Below are 22,746 nucleotides of genomic sequence, written 5' to 3' on the forward strand. Positions count from 1 at the left end.
AAAAATTTTTTTAACATTTATTTATTTTTGAGAGACAGAGAAAGACAGAGCGTGAGCAGGGGAGGGGCAGAGAGCAAGGGAGACACAGAATCTGAAGCAGGCTCCAGGCTCTGAGCTGTCAGCACAGAGCCGGACGTGGGGCTCAAACCCACGAACCACGAGATCATGACCTGAGCTGAAGTTGGACGTTCAGCTGAGGGTGCCACCCAGGCTCCCCGAACATTCCAATATTTTAAAAAATAGTTTGGGATCAGAACTATATTGGACACACACACACACACACACAATCATCTCATTACCTCACAATATTCTTATGAGACAGACAAATTAATCTTGCAAACAGGGAGAGAGAGAGAGGCTCAGAAAATGAAGAAGAGAATATGAGGAAGCAGGAAAAAAAATCAGAAAAAAAGTCCCCGGTTTTTGCCAATTTTTTCCTATGGTCTAAGAGCCAAGGATAAACAAGAAAGAAATCAGACAAGATGAAAATGCGCCTCCTTCTCCGTGGCCAATGCACACACCAGCATTCCATAATTAATTTACTGAGAAATATGTAGGAAGCCAAGCCAGCCCCTGGAGCACAAACCACGCACATAAATGTGAGCCTCCTCTCAGGATGTTACAGCACCACAGCAACAAACATATTTAGGATCTGCTCCCAACTTTGCACATTCAGAAATAATCGCACAACTAAAGAGAGTTACGAGGAATGCTAAAACCCTTTCTCCTAAGAATAACGAGTACGATTGTGTTTTTTATTTTAACTTAAAATTCAATAAGTATACACCTCCCTTTATTCCCCAAGGAGATAAATAACAGGAACGACTAAGTACCGCACAAAATACAGACACGGGATAAAGGTGGCAGTTTTAACTTTGAAATTCACCAATCTTGTCAGTTAAAGTCAGACCTAAAACATTAATTTATTCTGAAACATTAATTAACTGGAGCTTTTTTGCATCTAATTTTCTCTGGCATTTTGGAATCTATTCTAAGCCCTGTAGAAATGGCAGGTCTGATGTTATTAAAGTTAGCCTTTCGGAGAGTGCTCGAACTGAAGCCTCGAACACATTAAAAAATGCTGAGAGTCCAGATAATGCAAATCCAAAGTATTATTAAAGGGTATTCTTTACACATCATGGAAAAACCTTAATTTCATGAGAAATGAATTCAACTTTTAGGAAGGTTTCCATTCTGTATACTACCTGTGCCCCTCCAACTCCTCCGAAGAAAAATCTAATGCCAGTTTCCGTCTCTCCCTCCTCCCTTCCTTCAAATGTCTATTGAGGGCCAAGTACACACCAGGCAGGTACCGTCGTTCTGAGTGGAACAAGCAAGGTTCTGTTTTTGTGCTGCTTACCGTCTAGGTGGGAAAATAACAAACAAGTAATAAACAAGACAGTATGTAAGAGTGCTGAGAACAACATAAAAGTAAAAGGGTGACGGGCGCCTGGGTGGTTCATTTACGTAAGCGTCCGTCTTCGGCTCAGGTCATGATCTCACGGTTCATGGGTTCGGGCCCCACGTCGGGCTCTCTGCTGACAGATCAGAGCCTGGAGCCTGCTTCGGATTCTGTGTCTCCCTTTGTCTGTCTGCCCCTCCCTCACTCGTGCTCTCTCTCTCTTAAAAATAAATAAACATTTAAAAAAAAAAAAAAGTAAAAGGGTGATATGATCAAGAGTGACCGGGAAGCCCTCTTTGAAGAGGAAGCACTACATCAAGTCTTAAAAATCAGAAGTTGGCCACACAAGGGTCTAGGGGTAAACGTCTCAGACACAGAGATGACTACTGCCCCTGTGGGAAGGTGAGACTGAGCTGGGCACGCTTGAGGAGTAGGAAGGTCACAGTGGCTGAGCCACCAGGCAGGGGATAGCATCCCCTACTGAGAGGGAAGTCTGGGGGAAGAACAGAGGTGCGTGTGTGTGAAGGGGGGTGAGATCATGAGTTTATGAGTGTGTGTGTGTGTGTGTGTGTGAGAGAGAGAGAGAGAGAGAGAGAGAGAGAGAGAGAGACAGAGTATGTGTAGGGGAGTGGGGATCAAGAGTTCTATTCTGGACATGTAAAGTTTTAAATGCCCACTTAAAAGAATGGTTCTAATAAAAACAATCATTTATAGCAATTACATGATCAAGGGAGAATTTGGAATGGATGCCACTCTGTATGGCCACATTGGGTAGAAGACTGTGTTTCTCTAATAAGCTGTGTTCCATTCTGTGAGTCGCTTTAGATACTCATTTTAATTAAGCAATACTTAATTTAATATGTCCCAAATTCAATATAGTAAGTCATAAAAAAAAATATCCATTAAGAAAATCCTTTCAGGGGCGCCTGGGTGGCTTAGTTGGCTATGTGTCAGACTTTGGCTCAGGTCACGATCTCCCAGTTCATGAGTTCAAGGCCCGCATCAGGCTCGCTGCTGTCAGCACAGAGACTGCTTCAGATCCTCTCTCTCTCTCTCTGAGCCTCCCCTGCCTGTGCTCTTGCTCTCTCAAAAATAAATAAACATTAAAACCTATCTTTTAATGCCAAAGAGTCCTTTTAGAAACCACAAAGATTATTTCTATTTTACAGCTACAGTGTGCTCTTACAGACACAAATTCGTTCCCAGAATGCAAATCGACAAGTGACCTGGGCTTCAGTTTTACATTAAAATGTGTGCAGCAGAAGTCGTGTAATAGAAATTAGAGGCAAAAGACTTAGTCGTGCTCCGCATGCCAAGAACTAGCGTCTGGCTGGTCATGTCAGTGTGGCAGCACGTCCGTGTGTGTGTTTGCAAGGATGAGAGCTGTTGGCTGACAGTGGAAGGAAGGAAAATTCACCTCCTTTCCAAGTCAGACTGTCCCAAATGATGACACTTCCTGACTTGGGATTCTACGAGTTTGAATGTAGGTGGATTTGGTGTAAACTGTTAGGAAAAAAAAAAACAAAAAAACAGGTGACGCGGACGTGGGAAAAATGAAACTAGACATCTTACTAAAGTAGAAAATTATGAGGCAGCACGGAATTCCATGAGCACATCTACTTCCCAAGCCTCGGCTCTCCAGAGCCAGTACGATCTCACTGCATTGTTCCTCTTTACCGTCCAAGACATTCTTGTGTCTGAGAATCATCAGTCTGAGGGCAAGATCTACATACTTCAGATTATTTGAATTTAGAGGATTATGACTATCACGCACACAGGGGGCCAAAAGTTTTTATTCCGAGTGTCCTTGCCAACAGTTGGGAAAAGGCCGCCTTGCTCTCTATTAACAAATCCTCAGCGGGGAGAACTCCCCCGTAACATAGCTGTCTGTCAAGGGAGACTGCCTAAAAACCCATCATAAGCATCTCAGAAATGCTATTTCCCATACACCGACCAATGCTGCTGATGGCTGTGTTCTCTGAGAAACTGCTAAGGAGAAATTTTAACAACTATTGGACTTGCAAGGAAGGGCTCCCTTCTCGTGCTCTAGGAGACGAAGCCTCTCCAATCCGGGTTCAAAAAACCCAGACCGTCCTATGACGTGCTGCCTTCAAACGCGCTCAGTAGTCCAAAGGTGACGGGGTCACCTCATGAAAATAAAGTCCCGGGTGCGTGAAAGAGACAGTCTTCGCGGGGGAGCAGAGAAGTAGTTACAGCCAAGAGGAAGGATGGGTTGAAGGCACGCAGGATGGGTGTTGAAGAACTAGGAGGGGTTCGTTGGGTTAAGAGGGTTGGGAGATGGAGATGACATTTCAAAGGCGGCGTTGACTGTGTGACAAGTGATGGCCGAATAAGGTGCCTCCTTGGATTACAGGGTAGGGAGGGGGGCAGGGGAGAGGACAGGAATGAGCCTAGAGACGACACTGTTGCCAGTGCCATGAAGGAGGGCCCTCGAGGTCCTGCTAGAACGTGACCGTTACCCTGATGGAAATGATGACACACGAATTCTGAGTCGGGGGTGTGGACACAATCAAATGTGCATTTTAGACACAGCACTGGCAGCATCTGGAGCATGGATCGGGGTAAGGCTCGGGGCTTGCAGCGTGCCAAGAACTGGTTAAGATAAACTAACAAATTAACTTATGTAAAACAGAAGTACTGATGCATGCTACACCATGAATGAACCTTGAAAATACTGTATGTAAAAGAAACCAGTCACAAAAGGCCAGATACGGTATGATTCCACGCATATATGAGATATCTAGAATAAGCAGTCCGATGGAGACAGAAAGCACATTGGTGGTTTCCAGGGGCGGGAAAAGGGAAGAACAGGGAATGGGGTCTCCTTCTGGAGTGACAAAGCATTCTAGAAAGTCCTAGGGGCGCCTGGGTGGCTCAGTCGGTTAAGCGTCCGACTTCAGCTCAGGTCATGAGCTCATGGGTTCGTGGGTTCGAGCCCCGCGTCGGGCTCTGTGCTGACAGCTCGGAGCCTGGAGCCTGCTTTGGATTCTGTGTCTTCCTCTCTCTCTGCCCCTCCCCTGCTCTCTCTCTCTCTCTCTCTCTCAAAAATAAACTTAAAAAAAAAAACAAAACAAAAAAGAGTTGGGAAGGAAAAAAAAGTCCCGATAGTTGTACAACATTGCGAAGGCACTAAACACCACTGAATTGTACACTTTATTTTTTATTTTCATTTTAGAAGTTTTTTTTAAATTGAAATTTTAGTTAACATACAGTGCAATATTAGCTTCAGGAGTAGAATTCAGTGATTCATCACTTACATACAACACCTAGTGCTTATCACGACAAGTGCCCTCCTTAATACCCATTACCCTGAATGAAGGGTACACTTTAAAGTAGTGACAATGGTGACTTTTACTTCAAAAATCATTACATCTTTGTAAATCTAATCATTCAAGACCCAAATAAGTGAACCTTCTTAGCCTGGGAGCATGACCATCTGTCCTTCCCTCCTTCCTACCCTCTGACACCCCCTCCGCCTCCTTTTCTTTATTCCCAGCTTGCGAGAGACCTTGGACAAAGTCAAGCAAACCCCTCAGTCCTCACTGTCTTCTGCAAAATGGGATGCGCACAAACCTGATCGTCTTATAAATTTTTCGGCTCTAATGACTGAAGGACAACTTACTGGGATGACGTAGGGCTTGTGCACGGGACACCTCCAGCAGAGAGCGGGCACAGGGCGTGAGAGCCCCCCTTCCTCCAAAGTGTCTGCAACTGTGCTAGCCAGTGAGGTGATCTGCTGAAGATTTTTAAGAGTCTGTCCGTGTTCTCTGAAAGTTCTACAAGGCAGCAGTAGTTAGAAAGGAAGCTAATAAACCTATTCTTCTAAGGTAAAAAAAAAAAAAAAACAAAACAACCCACAAAATGTATTTTTCCTTGGTTTTTAATTAAAATTGACCTTTCTGAATCTATGGCTGGAGGCAGCTATAGTAATGAAAAACGATGTCATTTACTGGTGATACCAACAGTGTGGCAGTACGATGAAAAAGGTTACAATCATCATAGAATTCCTACGTCTCTGCACACCATCTAATTGTTGGGGCGAGGTCGGGGGGGGGGGGGTGGGGAGAGATACAGATTGAGAGACATTATAATCACACTTGAGCCAAGGACTGACCCAACCTCATCTGAAACCCATTTGGGGATTCTCGGGAATTCAGTCTCAGCTTTGCCTTTAATTCTTCCAACAACCGGAAAAGCCAAGGGGAAAAGGTTCATTCACCCAAAAGAGATGGAATTTTGACACTAGGGGTCACCAGCCTCTTAAACTGTGAATGAGAGGAGACCAGTGCCTCTCCCAAGGGGTGGGTGGGAAGGAAGGAAGGAGAAAGGCTGGAAGAAGGAGGAAGGTGAAATTTCGGGAGGCGTAAAAGAAACTGACTTTTCTTCTTCAAAGAAGGTGGGGGTGGGGATGGAGGAGGCGGGAGTGTGTCTATGGAAATGCCTCTGAATGGCTAAGTGCCTCGGAGCCTTCTCCCTAGAATCCAGAATGTTGTCTTCTGACACTGAGGAAGAAAGAGGCTGCTTCCTTTTTCTTCCTCAGCAAGTCAACCATACTGAATGCCAGATGCAGGGGCGCCTCCAGGAAAGGAACAACCTTCTAAGGGACATGTGAAGAAAAGCTCTGCTGAACTGGGATTAAGCTATTTCTCTAAAACTCCTCCTGTATTTTGGATTACCCCAAACTCGGGGTGCAGGAAGTGATTATATCCAGAATAAGAGATACCCGTAAGTGTAGTGACTACAGTGTAGACTTGAACTGTTAAGCAGAATGAGAGCCAGTGCTGGGGTTCATGTCGGGAACACTTCATAACAGGTGCGTGGGGGTTTTTGGTTTGGTTTTGGGTTTTTTTTTTACCATGTTATTAAACGCCCTACCCCTCCCCTCCGGCCTGGTTAATTACTTACAAGCACTGTGACAAGTGTCCTTCTCCAGCTTTTTCAACACACAAGCAAATACGCAGCTCCTTGTGCCACGTTTTGTATCCACTTCTTAGTGAGTGCTTACTGGTGTGCATGGACCATCCACCCCGTTTGCTTTGCACAAAACCCTAAGGAAGTGAGTGCTATAACGAGCCCCATTTTTATAGACAGGCAAACTAATGCTAGAGAAGTTAAGTGACCGCTCAAAGTCACTCAGCCTTAGAGATATCAAGTCTATGCCAGACCTGGGATCTTAACCGTTATGCCGACACACGGCGTCTACCTTATGTCAAATGATACAAAACTAGCTTGTTTTTAATGGCTGCATGGTATTACATATAAAGAATACTCCAAATTTTATTTAACCTGTTCTCTTACTGAGGGGCATTTAGGCTGCCCCCAGGTTTTCTCTACATAAATTCTGCTCTGGTGAATTTCTGTAGCATAGCAGTAGATAGACTGGCTATGTTAAAAGTAGCTATGCTTTTTTTTTTTTTAACGTTTATTTTTGAGAGACAGAGTACGAGTGGGGGGGTGGGGCAGAGAGAGAGGGAGACACAGAATCTGAAGCAGGCTCCAGGCTCTGAGCTGTCAGCACAGAGCCGGATGTGGGGCTCGAACCCATGAACCGTGAGATCATGGCCTGAGCCGAAGTTGGTCGCCCAACTGACTGAGCCACCCGGGCACCCCAAAAGTAGCTATGTTTTAAGTTTGGATAGATACGACCCTCCTAAATAGCCGACATAAACCTAAACTTCCAGTAACAGTGTAGGAGAAGGCTCTTTTTGCCACACCTTCCCAAGCATCAGACATCACAGGTCATTTTAATTTTTGGCGATTGATAGATGAAAATTGAATCCAATAGTCATTTTCCTTGATCGTAAGCAAAGGTATTTTGATGCTTATTAGCCATCTGTATTTCTTACGTGACTGTTCATATCCTCCCCACACTTTTCTGTTCCATTGTCCTTCCTTACTGATTTGTGGGAGCTCTCTATAAATTCTGAACACAACACCATACATGTTTCATATACTTTAATTTCATTTATAGTTTCTTTTGCCGTAATTTCACAAAACTGAATTTGTTAAACGTTTTAAGACTCCAGGGCTCCTTGTCATGCTTCTAAAGACCTTCCCCACAACGATAAAAAATATATTGCTTTATATTTCCTTCTAGAATTTTATAGATTTGAAATGCAGTGTGTGGCATGAACCGGGGATCTAAATATATATTTTCCCAAAGAGATTGCCAGTTGACTTAACACTATGGTTGAGCCTTGAACAACAGGGGTTTGAACTGCAGGATGCACTTATACACAGATTTTTTTTTATTTTTTATTTTTTAACGTTTATTTATTTTTGAGACAGAAAGACACAGAGCATGAACGGGGGAGGGGCAAAGAGAGAGGGAGACACAGAACTGGAAGCAGGCTCCAGGCTCTGAGCCATCAGCCCAGAGCCTGACGCGGGGCCCAAACTCACAGACCGCGAGATCGTGACCTGAGCTGAAGTCGGACACCCAACCGACTGAGCCACCCAGGCTCCCCTACACAGATTTTTTTTTACTTTATTTTTTTTTAAAGGTATTTTTTTTTAATTTTTTTTTTAATGTTTATTTATTTTTGAGACAGAGAGAGACAGAGCATGAACAGGGGAGGGGCAGAGAGAGAGGGAGACACAGAATCCAAAACAGGCTCCAGGCTCTGAGCTGTCAGCACAGAGCCTGACGCGGGGCTCGAACTCACAGACCGTGAGATCATGACCTGAGCCGAAGTCGGACGCTCAACTGACCGAGCCACCCAGGCGCCCCAGATTTTTTTTTTAATAAATACCCTGGAAAATTCTTTGGGGATTTGCAACAATTTGAAAAAAACTCACAAACAACATGTGTGACACTAATCATCTCATGAGCAGTTCATCTCTCTGGCAAAGTGCATATCACAGTAAAAAACTGATCTCTCATGGTCCTCCCTAAGTTTTAGGGGGAATCAAGAGTTACATGTAGATTTTTTTACTGCACGGGAGGTTGGCAACTGTAACTCCCCTATTGCTCGAGGGTCAGCTATAGATATTAAATAGTTCATCCTCTCCTACTGATCTGAAAGTTTTATCTTCATACTAAATTCTCATGCACACATAGATCTATTTATAGGTTCTCCGTAGCATATTATAAAATCTAGTAGGGCAAATGTCCCCCAATTGTTTCTTTTTAAATACATTTTTGTGCCATTTTTGCTTATTCTTTTATATGAACTTTAGAAGCAACTTGTCAAGCTTTAAAAAGAAATTCTAGGGGGACTTTATTGGAATTGCATAGAAGTGTTACATTAATTTAGAGAAAACTTGCTTTATAATACTGAGTTCCTAGCCAGAAGTGGAGTGTATCTCCTTTTATTAACACCTCTGCCTACACTTCAGTAAAGTTTTAATTTGTCTCCTACACATTTTTTGTCAACTGTACTTTCTTAGTTTTACAGATTGTGATGCAGTTGTGAGAGGTATCATTTTTTCCCATAACACTGTATATGTGGTGAATGCTATCATATAGGAAAAATATTTATTTTTGTTGATTCATATTCTTTCTTTTTAATTTTTTTTAATGTTTATTTATTTTTGAGAGAGAGAGAGAGAGACAGAGTGTGAGCAGGGGAGGGTCAGAGAGAGAGAGAGACACAGAATCCTAAGCAGGCTCCAGGCTCTGAGCTGTCAGCACAGAGCCCGACGCGGGGCTACAACTCACAAACCATGAGATCATGACCTGAGCTGAAGTCAGATGCTTAACTGACAGAGCCACCCAGGCGCCCCTTGTTGATTCATATTCTAATGATGAAACAAATCGGCTGAAGATTTCTCTCTTTTAACCGACTGCGTCTGATATTTATCGCACATGGAGATAATTATATAGGTTTTAGCATTTTATCCTATTAACTTACTGAATTACACTGGTTTCCTAATATTGGACTATGCTTACCTTCCTACTCTAAGCTGTATAATATCATGGTGTATTATTCTGCTAATGATGTGTATTCTGCTGATGAGTGAGGTACCTCCACATTTTCTTGGTCATATTCTCGTCTGGTTTAGTTAACAGAACTTAAACTGATCTGGAGAGTCAACCCGGATCCTTACTGTCTCCCTCTAAGCTTTGGAGGCAAACCAGGTGCCAATACCAAAATCTGTATCTGGTATTTAGGAAGGAGATTGGCTACTTTTCATAAAGGACTCAGATGGTTGGTTAGGACAGAAATGGAAGGAAGGGTGGATAGACGGATGGACAGAAGAGTAAGTTTCTCCTATGGTTATTTTCTATTCATCTATTCTTTCGAGTCACTTCTGATAGTTTAATAATAACCGTGAATTTTCAAATTCACTATTAAAAAGAAAAATGCATAGAAAATGCTTGTGAACCTTCGGTTGTATCTTCCTCCTCTCTCCCATTAAGCTTGCCAGAGCCCAAAGGTGTCTCTATTTTACCAATGTTTTCAAAGAGAAGTGTTTTCAATTTTATCTATCAAACCGGTGAGGCTTTTGTTGCTTTAAACCTGTTTTCTAGAATTTCTGAATTTAGAGTTATTACTTACATTGTTAGACGTTTTGGGTAAATCTGTTGTTCTTTTCCCTCAAATACTGATGTGAATGCTTTATTTTCAATAATTCTAAGTTTCTTACAAATATTTTTGGACTGTAATTTGTACTTTGATAGCTGCTTTGGCCACAGCTTATGGGTTTCTATATGAAGTGTTCTCATTCCCTGTAACTTTTTTTTTTAATTTTTTATTTATTTTACATTTATTTATTTTTGAGAAATAGAGTGAGACAAAGCATGAGTGGGGGAGGGGCAGAGAGAGAAAGAGACACAGAAGCCGAAGCAGGCTCCAGGCTCTGAGCAAGAGGTCAGCACAGAGCCTGATGTGGGGCTCGAACCCACGAACCATGAGATCATGACCTGAGCCGAAGTCGGGCGCTCAACCGACTGAGCCACCCAGGCGCCCCTCATTCCCTGTAACTTCTAAATAGACTTTTGTTCTAATTATGATTTTATTCTTTAACTCAGAGTTTTAAAAATGTTCATACAAAAAAGCATACATGAATATTCACAGCTTCATTACTCATAATAACCAAAAGGTGGAAATAACCCAAATGTACATCAATGGATGAACGGATTTAAGAAAGTGTTACAATCACACAAAGGAGGGGCACCTGGGTGGCTCAGGTAGTTAAAAGTGTGCGACTCTTGATTTCGGCTCAGGTCATGATGTCACGGTTCATGCCTTTGAACCCTGCGTAGGGCTCTGTACTGACAGCGTGGAACCCGCTTGGGTTTCTCTCCCTCTCTCCCTCTGCCCCTTCCCTGCTAACGTTTTGTCTCTCTTTCTCAAAATCAACTTTAAAAAGTCTACTATACTCACATAATGGCATGTTACTGAGCCATGAAAAGAAATCAAATTCTGATTCGTGTTACAACATATATGAACCCTGAAAACAAGCTACGTGAAAGAAGTCAGATACAAAAGGACACATATTCTACGCTTCCAATTATGTGAACTGTCTACAGTCGGCAAATATTATAGAAGGCGGGACATGGCTGCCAAGGGCTGGGGACAGCAGTGAGTGGGAAGGGAAGACTAGTGGGTTCAGGACTCGGTTGGAGGTGATAAAAATGTCCTGAAATCACATAGTGTTTATGGTCCCATAATTCTGCAAAAATACTAAAAAAAAACACTGAACTGCACACTTCCAAAGGGTGAATTTTAGGGGGTATGAGTTGTATCCTTTTATGTTTGTTTAGCTTTGAGAGAGAGGGAGAGAGAATGAGTGGGGGAGGGGCAGAGGGAGACAGAGAGACACAGAATCGGAAGCAGGCTCTGAGCTGTCAGCACAGAGCCTGACGCAGGGCTGGAACTCACCGACCGTGAGATCATGACCTGAGCTCAAGTCGGACGCTCGACCGACTGAGCTGCCCAGGCGCCCCGGGCAAGAGGAGCATTTTAAAACTTTAAAAAGTTGCTAGACCTGGTTAAGATTGTCCTTATCGCTGACATCTGGTATTACTGGATCTTATTTGAAGAACCTGGACTACGTATGGCACCTAACTTGTAACATGCACAGATTTTCTCTGGGGCCTGGTCCATAATCGATCTTTGTGTCACAGGAGTGCCTGAAAAGAAGACGTGCCCTCCTTGTGCTGGCTATTCAAGTTTGCTAATGGAGTTACCAACATTTTCTATATGCTTTCTTTTGTTATGGGGTCTCTGGACAACTTCTGAGAGAGACACTATGACTGTGTTTTTTCACAAGTACTGTAATATTTTATTTTATTAAGCTTCTATTTAAATTCCTGTTGACATACAATGTCGTATTAGTTTCAGGTGTACAATATAGTGATTCAACACTTCCATACATCACCTGGCGCTCATCACAAATGCCCCCCCTTAATCCCCACCATCTATTTAACCCATCCCCCACCCACTTCCCCTGTGGTAACCACCCGCGTGTTCTCTTTAATTAAGATTCTTACTGTCATGTTTAAAAAAAAAAAAAGTTTATTTATTTTTGAGAGAGAGAGAGTGAGTGAGGAGGGGAGGGGCGGGGTGGGGGGGACAGGGGATCTGAAGCAGGCTCTTGGCTGACAGCAGACAGCCCAGTGCGGGCCTCGAACTCACAAACCGCGAGATCATGACCTAAGCGGAGATTGGACACTCAACTGACTGAGCCACCCAGGCGTCCCTTACTGTAATATTTTAAGTAAACATAATGCACTTTGGATAAGTAATGTCACTAATCTAGTAAAGTTCTACATTTTCTCCGGCAAACTGGCTTCTGAATGCAACTTTCCCCAGCTCCTTTTGAAATTTTTTTTTTTTTAACGTTTATTTATTTTTGAGACAGAGAGAGACAGAACATGAACGGGGGAGGCTCAGAGAGAGGGAGACACAGAATCTGAAACAGGCTCCAGGCTCTGAGCTGTCAGCACAGAGCCTGACGCGGGGCTCAAACTCACAGACTGCGAGATCATGACCTGAGCCGAAGTTGGACGCTTAACCGACTGAGCCACCCAGGCGCCCCTCCCCAGCTCCTTTTGTATATTCTCCATCAGTTTCACTTACAAGGACCACATCTCCCACCCTACTGTTGAAAAAAAAACGTCCAGAGATTCATGTGCAAACTCCCTGCCAAGTTCGGTGCCACAAAAGAGGGTCGTAGGTGGCACAGGCAATCAATAAAGACCACAAATAAGGACAATTAAAATCAACAAGTAACTCAGACTAAAACAAAAATCACAAGGAAAGAAATCACACCTAAAATTGGGCATTTAGAATCCCTACCATGTGATTTAGTGATAGAAACTAAACATTCTGGTGTGGCCTAATGGAAAAGAAAAACTACTGTCATTTTTCTTTTTTTTTTTTTTTCCTGTTTAGGAGCTGATGCCCTGAATCCTGGAAACTGCAGGTTCATTCCGAGGGCAGGCCTCATGTGATGTTTAAAGGGGAAAAAAAATTAACCTCGTGCACACCTCCTATATTCAAGATCATTAATGAAAAGCCAGAATGTTTAATTTGCTCTGATGTTTCTGCTTTCTGTCATTTTTGTATAGTTAACAGGATCATAATTTAAGTAAGTCACACATTGTAAATAACCTGGCTATATTATTCTCTCCTCCTTAGTAATTAGACCACCTTTTGTTACAGAGAATCCTATAAACCATTTAACCATGAGTGGTTGTAAACTGCTCGTATTAAAAATTGGGTGCTCCCTCTCCTAAGCTGAATGGCACCAAGGAAGCCACGTACCTTTTTGTTTTGTCTCTACATCACTTTCATTTTACTGGAGTTTCTGGAATCGATTTGATAATTTGATCATTTCAATACAGGCATAAAGAGCTACCATAAAAAACTTTTGGAAGAAAGCAGTCCCTACCGACCCTGTCGCTTTGTATCAGTGCAGAGGAGAGGGGAGTGTTGCACGGATTTGTAATCTACTCTCCAAGCCGTGTCTCCAGCCTTTTTCGAAGATGATAAAACCATTTGGCACAGCAAGAACTATGGAAGTATTTTAACAAAGAAAACAACGAAGAAAAAAAAAAACCCCGGTCGTCTCTCCAGTTTCACAAGGAGAGCAAAGCAACCTGCAGCTTTGTGTTATTTGAGATTACTTGAAATGCCGATCGGTCAGGATGTTAAAATCAAGCCTGCAAAATTCATGCTAAGACTCCCAGTCTTAGAATAAAGGACACTCACAAAGAGGAGGAATCCTTTTTACCCTAACGTAGAGGAAGTGTGGAGACTATCTTGCTTTTATTGTAGTAAAAAATACATAGCATTAAGTTTATCATCTTAACCATTTTTTTTTAAATTTTTTTAACATTTATTTATTTTTTTTTCTTTTTATTTTTTTAATTTTTTTTTTCAATGTTTATTTATTTTTGGGACAGAGAGAGACAGAGCATGAATGGGGGAGGGGCAGAGTGAGAGGGAGACACAGAATCGGAAACAGGCTCCAGGCTCCGAGCCATCAGCCCGGAGCCTGACGCGGGGCTCGAACTCGCGGACCGCGAGATCGTGACCTGGCTGAAGTCGGACGCTTAACCGACTGCGCCACCCAGGCGCCCCAACATTTATTTATTTTTGAGACAGAGAGAGACAGAGCATGGACAGGGGAGGGGCAGAGAGAGAGGGAGACACAGAATCTGAAACAGGCTCCAGGCTCTGAGCCATCAGCCCAGAGCCCGACGCGGGGCTCGAACTCACAGACCGCGAGATCATGACCTGAGCCGAAGTCGGACGCTTAACCGACTGAGCCACCCAGGTGCCCCCATCTTAACCATTTTCAAGCATACTGTTCAGTTGTGTGAAGCATATTCACATTGTTGCGCAAGAGATTGTACTACTTTGGTTACTTTATTTATTTTTTTTTTTTTATTTTTTTTTTTTCAACGTTTATTTATTTTTGGGACAGAGAGAGACAGAGCACGAATGGGGGAGGGGCATAGAGAGAGGGAGACACAGAACCGGAAACAGGCTCCAGGCTCTGAGCCATCCGCCCAGAGCCCGACGCGGGGCTCGAACTCACGGACCGCGAGATCGTGACCTGGCTGAAGTCGGACGCTTAACCGACTGCGCCACCCAGGCGCCCCATACTTTGGTTACTTTAAATATTTCAGACACTCATCTGAACGATACGGTATCTGTGCATTTGTGACTGGCTCATTTTGTTCGGCGTAATAATGTCTTCGAGGTTCATCCATGTTGTAGCAGGTCTCAGAACTTCCTTATTTTGAAAGGCTTAATAAGATTCTGTTGTATGTATAAACCACATCTTCTTTAGCCATTCATCTGTCAACGAACATTTGGGTTGCGGTGTTCAAACACCTCTTCAAAACCCAGCTTTAGGGGCACCTGGGTGGCTCAGTCCGTTAAGTGTCCGACTTTGGCTGAGGTCATGATCTTACATTTCGTGGGTTCGAGCCTCCCATTGCGCTCTGTGCTGACAGCTCAGGGGCCTGGAGTCTGCTTCAAATTCTGTATCTCTCTCTCTCTCTGCCCCTCCCCCACTTGCACTCTTTCTCTCTCTCCCTCAAACATAAAAACAAACAAACAAACAAACAAAGAAAAAACCACAACAGCTTTCAATCCTTTTGGGTATACACCCAGGAATGGAATTGATGGATCACGTGGTAATTCTTCTTTCAGGTTTTTGAGGAAACTCCATACTATTTTCCATAATGGCTGCCCCATTTTACATTCCCAACAACAATGCACAAGGGTTCCAATTTTCCACGCCCTCACCAAATGCTTGTTTCTTTCTTTCTCTTTCTTTCTCTTTTCTTTTTCTGATAGTTGCCATGCTCATGCACGTTAGGTGACGTCTCATTGTGGTTCTGATTTCCGTTTCTTTCATGATTAGTGATGTTGAGCATATATATATATCTTCTTTGGGGAACTGGCTATGCAGATCCTTTATCCAACAGGTTATTTGGTTTTTTGTTGTTCAGTTGTAGAAGTTCATTATATTTTTGATGTTAGCCCCTTATTAGATATATAATTTGCAAATATGTTCTCTCATCCCACTCTGTTGATTGTTTCCTTTGATGTACAGAAGTTTTTAAGTTTAATGGAGTCCCACTTGTCTATTTTTGCTTTTGTTGTCTGTACCTTTGGTGTCATATCCAAGACATCGTTGCCAAACCCAATGCGCTAAAGCTTTTCCCTTTGTTTTCTTTTAGGGGTTTTATTTCTTCAATCCACATGAGTTATTTTTAAAGGTAGACCAGAAACTACAAAACATTATGTTGTCTGATATCAGAACACATTGCTGACAGAATCAGTTCACTATATCTTATCCTCATTATGCTTTCAACTCCAGGTTTCTAAATTAAGTGGACTGATGTGGTTAAGACTATGACAATTACAGTTAGGAAAATATGCTTTTTCGGGGGTACAGTCAAGAAATAATCAAAGAAGTTCATGCTGCTAGCTAGCAAACTAGAACAGTACATAAAACACTACTTTCAAGGGGCGCCTGGGTGGCTCAGTCAGTTGAGCGTCAGACTTCGGCTCGGGTCATGATCTCATGGTTCGTGGGTTCGAGCCCCGTGTCGGGCTCTGCGCAGAGAGCTCAGAGCCTGGAGTCTGCTTCTGATTCTGTCTCTCCCTCCCTCTCTGCCCCTCCCCTACTCACGCTGTCTCTCTCTGCCTCTCTCAAAACAAACATAAAAATAAAACATTAGAAAAACAAACAAAACAAAAAAAAACAGTACTTTCATATCTCCTATCAACGGCAAAAGTATCCCAAAGATCCAAAATGGGCTGTAATCCTAAATGACAGATTTCTACAGATAAGAGTTTGGAAGGGAACCGCTTTTCTACCTTTCACTACACTACCAACCGGGTTGTAAGCAAAGGAGAGCAGAGTGGAAAAGACTGGAGTAGGCTGAGAAGACACGGGCTGGATCTATCCACACCTGGAAAGACTCTCGAGGGCTTTGTGGGACCCTCCCATCCCCATCTTTCCCACCCAACCCTCCCTCATTTGTTTTTAACCTGTTGAATCAAGCAAAAATAAAAAAGGACAAAGGAAAATCACTGTTTGAGCTCCTCCCAGGATTAAAATTCAATTTCTTCAGTTAAGGGAGGAACCAACATAATTCTTCATCTGTTCTCTGACTTTTCATATATGCCTTCCCAAATCCATTTTCAGATTTTTTTTTTTTTTTAAAGATTTTACTTTTAAGTAATCTCTCCACCCAATGTGGAGCTCGAACTCAAAATCCGGAGATCAAAAGTCACATGTGCTACCACCGAAGCCAGCCAGGCGCCCCTTCCCAAGTCCATTTTGGAAAGTAAATGTGCCATAAATCAATTCGTACGGGAAAACAAAAGCTGCAAAAAACTGTCTGCCCCAGGGTATATATTCCTAAATATACTTAAATATACAAAACTACTTTGATAATCAATACTACTTATCTAGAACGCCTTCCCTATGTGCCTTGGCATAAAACTGACCACACAATAGTTACAGGAACTGAAGAAATGCAACTTTAAAGAATCTGCCCTTGAAAATTTAACCGAACGCCACGGTCCTATATAATAAGTGATACAAAGCTTTTTAACTAGTAAGATAGCAATGCCGTAATCAGCAATGGAACAGAAATGGGCCCCTTCCTGTGTGTAAAGAGAACACTGCACAGTCACTTTGAGAGACAGAATGGTAAACCGTACTGAGGTGCGGGCCCCCTGCCCCCTGGTCACACCGGAGACCCGGGGACCCCTCCCCCTGGTGCACTAGCTGACAGGATCTCTATTTGTGGTTTGTTTGAGTATGTTCTGGCCACACTAAAACTACTTGTAAATATTTCTACTGTTTCCCTTTAGGGAAACCCAAGGCTTGGTATAAAATGTGATTCTCTCATGCTTGGGGCCATTAGGGTAAATGTGCTTCGTGTATCCCACTTAAAAAGTTAACTCAGGAAGAGGTACAGACTCTGGGAGACACAGTCTGCCTTTCTTCCTGCTGTCTGGTTAATGTAGCAACTGGCTGCTCAGGAAGGAAGGGGAGGGAGATGGACGGGAGGGCTGAAAAGACGGCTGGCTGGCGCGAGGTGGGATTTACCCCCAGACTTGCCCACCGTCCTTCCCTGAAACAGGCGACGGGTAGCGAAAGGTGCCCGCGCTGCATTTGGAGTCGCAAGTCCCTGCCATCGGTGCTGACAATGTTCTACATCTCAATCTAGACGGTATTCACATGAGTACGCACGTAATACGTGTTGGTAAAAATTAGTGGGGTCCACTTAGGATTTCTGTATTTTATGTCAATAAGGCTTTGAAAATTACGTCTCAAGAGTTCCCGATATAGACTTAATGCATAACAAGGGGTGGCACCAATTCATTCCCTTTGGGGTTTTCTTCTTCACTAAGCTTTTTCAATGACCTGCCCTCTCCAAATTCCAGTTTCTCTCCCTTCCAATAACCTTTATGCGGCGCTAACATATCAAGACTTCCTGAAGTCCAGACCTGGTCAAATCACACCCCAGGTTAAAGAAAAAAAAAAAAAATCCCTGTTTTGTCTTGATGTCAGTTGCTCACTGTCTATAAACTCCCCAGCCCGGCACCTATGCCCACCCCTCACCCCGGGTCAGCCACGCGCACTGGCTCAACAGACTCCACGACGGTTGTCCCCGAGCCCATCCGCGGCCAATTCTCCACCCCACACTTCAGTGCGTTATTCCTTCTCTGCTTCCATCCCTGTCCAGGTTTCCACCTCAAGCTGTTGAAATCCTATCCATTTCTTTCCAGATTCCTCCAAATGGATAACAGTAACAGCGACAAATGTTGGTTTACATTTGTTAGTTAATAATGCTTTAATACTTTTTATCACATAGAATATAAGCTCCACAAAGTCAGGACTCTTTTTATCCACTGGTGTATCCCATGGGCTTGGAACAGTGGCTGGCACAGAGTAGGTGCCCAGCAACTGTTGACTGATTTAATAATAACTTCCACGAATAAGCGCCCATTTCCCAAACACTGTGCTTTACAAGTATCATTTCTATTCTTGAAAACACCCTCGCAATACGTATGATACAAGCCCCACGATCTAGATGGGGAAACTCCAGTTCAGAGGTGTTAATGAACTTGCCCAAGGCCTCCCAGCTCAGAGCAGTCTGGATTCAATATCCTCGTCCTTCAAATTCTCAGGAAACGAGGTGCTCCCACTGTGGTACACGTCTCCTGAGATGGCAGTTAGGTAACGGCCTGTCCTCTCCTGCTAGTTCCCATTCTTTATGAGCAGACAGAATATTTACCAGTATTTACAGGATCCTCGGACGCACCCAGCCCAGGACTCCACAATGAAGCTGGGGACTCCATAAATATCTAGTGAGTCACGGAAGGGCAGATGATAAAGGGGGTGGAGAGAGGCTGATTTAGAGAGCCTTCTCAAAAAAAAAAAAAAAAATTTTTTTTAAAGCTGGAGCACGCAAAATACGTAAAAGCGCGAATTAGTACAAAGGAGGCAAGTTAATTAGACAAAGGAGGTGGTTCACACCACGTGTACAGGGCAATAGAGAACAGCTCCGTGCTAGATGGGGTTCCTGGGAATGCAAGCCTTTATCGTATAAAAATGAACTGCAAGCCTCAAAGGGCAACAGCATATTAAAGGCAGCTTATTTTCTCGTACTATTTTGGAAAAAAAAAAAACCAAACAAACTATTTAGGCCGGGCTGAAAGTATTATCTGAATGTAGGCATGAAATTTCACAAGAAGAAATCATTCCAAACGTTTTACTCCGTAACAACCACGTTCAGCATATCACAAGGGCTACACTAGTGGATTAAACTAAAAACCAACGCAGCTCATGAAATCCAGCAAGTTCCCCTGCTTTATCCTCAGATGAAGCTCAGGTTACTATCTGGCAGTCACCAGCATGGCCGCAGACTGCCCCTCTGTCTTTCTTGTCCAAACGGGTCCTCGTGTGCATTCTTGCCTCCCGGCTCCTGAAACCCCTTCTCACGTCTGTGACCCCTTGCCTCCATAACTCAGGAACCCACCTAAAAGGACATTTCGGGGCACACCCATCTCTAACTTGGGGGCTACCTATACCACCCTCTATTAATAAATACCTATACAAAATGTTTTGTGCCTTTAAGGGACAAAAGGTTTGAGCGGCTATTCTAGAACATGCTAAAATGTTAAGTCAGTAAGTTCATTTCTGGAGCACTTGAAAAATCATACTAATTTGGCCATTTTTCTCTATTTCTCAACAACAGAACGTAAGATTAAAGCTAGTTCCTAATGAATCGTCACGCTGTGATCCTCATCACTGAGGTTAACTTTAATTTTTTTTTTTTTTAACGTTTGTTCATTTTTGACTGATGGAGAGAGACAGAGCATGAGTGGGGGAGGATCAGAGAGAGAGGGAGGCACAGAATCCGAAGCAGGCTCCAGGCTCTGAGCTGCCAGCACAGAGCCCAATGCGGGACTCGAACCCACGGACAGTGAGATCATGACCTGAGCCGAAGTTCAACACTCAACCGACTGAGCCACCCAGGAGCCCTGAGGTTAACTTCACAGTCCAGTGGTTACCGTATACCAGAGAGGGGTTTGCCACGGGTGGGGACAGGTTGAATTTCACTGGTGACCCAGGGCTTGGTAAAAACAAATGAATTGGTAGTATAAGAAGATTTGAGTCACATAAGTGCATCAGAGAAAAATGTTTTCATGATTTTAACCTCTATGTCCTGCCTCTATGAGGTTTTTAGAGATTTTACACTTTACCTTTAGACCTCAGTAGAGGCTGAAGAGAGACCCCGTGAATGAGCGTAAGCAGTAACAATGACAACAGCTAAAATTTACTAATAAGCATTTACTATTGTGCCAAGTATTATCAAAGCATTTGATATGTATTATCTCACTTACTCCTTAACCATCCTAGGTGTAAAAACATCTGGGCCTAGTGCGTTTGCTATGAAAAGATTGGGACTCCTACTTTTAATCATTGCAGCCTATTCAGGTTTTTTGTAGCTTCCAGAGTCAGTTTTAGTAAGTTAGGGATTTGTCTATTTCACTTAAGAGTTCAAATGTACCGACTGAATAAAAGAAGATAAGATAAAATTAAAATAAAATAAAATAAAATAAAATAAAATAAAATAAAATAAAATAAAATAAAATAAAGTAAAATAAAAATGTACTGACTGGATTTAAATTTGTTCGGGGCGCCTGGGTGGCTCAGTCGGTGAAGCGTCCGACTTCGGCTCAGATCATGATCTCACGGTCGTGTGTTGGAGCCCCGCGTCGGGCTCTGTGCTGACAGCTCAGAGCCTGGAGCCTACTTCGCTCTCTCTCTCTCTGCCTCACCCCTGCTGTGCTCGTCTCTCTCTGCCTCTCAAAAATGAATGTTAAGAAAAAAAAAAAAAGATGAGAGCCTATTTAAAAAATTGTTTAAAATATTCTTTTATTAGATTTAAATCTCTGGGCTCACTCCCCATAGGCAGTTTTTCCTTTACTGTGTTTATTTGTAGCTTTTCTCCTTTGGTTTTCCTTGATCAATCTGGGGAGAGGATGGTCAGCTCTATTAATCTCTTCAAAGAACCAACTGTTGGCTTTCTTGACCCTGTCTAGTGTACACTTTTTAACAATTTCCTCTTAATCCTGGGATTTATTTCACTATCTCCTTCCTTGTATTTTCTGTGAGTTTAGCATGTAGTTCTTTTCCTAACTTAGGTTGGATGCTTCAGTCAGGGAAGCAGAACCACTAAGAAGGAATCCATTACAGGAATTAGACCTTACTAGTATGAAAGGTGCTAGGGAAGTGAGGAGGTGGTCGCTCTTTCCAAAGCCCCACAGTAGGAGGACCAGTCCGAGTCTGTGGGCAGGGAACTCAGAGGCCAGGCTCACTCTGCACCCGTGGCGGGTGCAGATGTGGGGAAACGCATGGTGGGAAAAATACGTGGCGAGGCCTCTGGATCCCCTGTGAATCTACAGTGAAGAATCTGGGGGCGGCCGGCCAAGGGTTAGAAGAGGTGAGTGCACACAGGAAGAGAAGGGGGACAAGTTAGAACCTGCCATCTTCTCTCCTGCTCTGGCCACTGCTGTGTCTCCGCGGAAGTCCCTTGGAGAATAAAGGCCCCTGCTTCTCTCACTCCATGTCCCAGTCTCGTACAAGATCTTCCTTGGGCCAACTAACCTGGAACTACATAAGGAAGGAGATTCAGGGAAATGTAGTTCCCAGTTTTACCAACGGGACAACAGACCAAAATAAAACAGATGCTTTCATCTCATTGATTTCCAGCCTTTTTGCAATTCTAAGTAAGCATGTAAGGGAACACACTTCTAAGTACCATTCGGCTGCATCCCACAAGTTTTGACATGTAATGTTTTCATTATTATTTATTTCTAAATGTTTTATAATTTCTGTACCGGCTGCTTTGTCTTGTGATGTGTTTGGATGCATGCTTCATAGTTTCCAAACATGAGGTTTTCTCCAGTTAGCTTTTGTTACTGAGTTTTTTTTGTTGTTGTTGTTGCTATTGTTTTTAGTGTAGAATACAACAATTTTATTGAACAAATGATTACAGTTTAAAATACTTTGAATTTTAAAAAATGAATTTACAATAATTTTTCCCCAAAAGAGCAAAAACATTGCTGATTTTAAATCCTCCTTGCTTTCTGAACAATATGCATCTTTGCAAATGCCCCGTTGTAAAATTTTAGTCCGTATCTTGTAAAAAAAAAAAAAAAAAAAGAAAATCTATATTAGTGACATGGCCATTTTTGAAAACTTTACCCTGGATAGTTTTCTTTACTTCCTGGTGTTCAACTCTGTTCCTTTTTTCTCTCTTTGATCAGTTATTACAATTGCTTTTATTTTTTTTTAATTTATTTTTTTAAATTCACATCCAAGTTAGTTAGCATATAGTGCAGTAATGATTTACCTATAACACCCAGTGCTCATCCCAAGTATCTTCCTTTAATGTCCCTTGCCCATTTAGCCCATCCCCCCCACCCTCAACCCCTATTACTGAGTTCTAATTTGATTGCAGACTATTTGGTTTGTATGATGCCAGTCCTTTAAATTCGTTGCAAGTTGCTTTATGGTTCAATTTTCTTAAAATATTTTATGTATCCTTTAAAAGTATGTATTCTTCAGATGTTGGATACAGGGCTCTTTATACGTCTTTTGCATCATCAAGCTAAATACTGTGTTCATTGTGTTCTTCAATTTTTGCTTCTTGATCTACCAGTGAGTGACAGAGAGAGAGAGAGAGAGAATGTTAAAATCTCTCCCTATGATTGGGGCGCCTGGGTGGCTCAGTCGGTTAAGCGGCCGACTTCGGCTCAGGTCATGATCTTGCAATTTGTGAGTTCGAGCCCCGCGTCGGGCTCTGTGCTGACAGCTCGGAGCCT

At 42.8% G+C, this 22,746-nt stretch overlaps 1 protein-coding gene across 2 annotated transcripts in view; it reads right to left on the reverse strand.

Moving 5' to 3' along the window:
- The window catches only part of JAZF1 (JAZF zinc finger 1), a 348,258-nt gene that overhangs the window by 196,234 nt on the left and 129,278 nt on the right, over window positions 1-22,746 (reverse strand). The window contains exon 2 of one of the 2 annotated variants that reach the window (XM_030308155.1): window positions 21,527-21,532. The exons of the other annotated variant lie outside the window; for it this stretch is intronic. Within the exon in view, the coding sequence (XP_030164015.1) occupies window positions 21,527-21,532 (6 nt within the window). The remainder of the gene's footprint in view (window positions 1-21,526; window positions 21,533-22,746) is intronic. 2 annotated transcript variants of the gene reach the window in all.

This window comes from Lynx canadensis, chromosome A2 (assembly GCF_007474595.2).
Source record: "Lynx canadensis isolate LIC74 chromosome A2, mLynCan4.pri.v2, whole genome shotgun sequence".
In the NCBI taxonomy this organism is placed as follows: Eukaryota; Metazoa; Chordata; class Mammalia; order Carnivora; family Felidae; genus Lynx; species Lynx canadensis.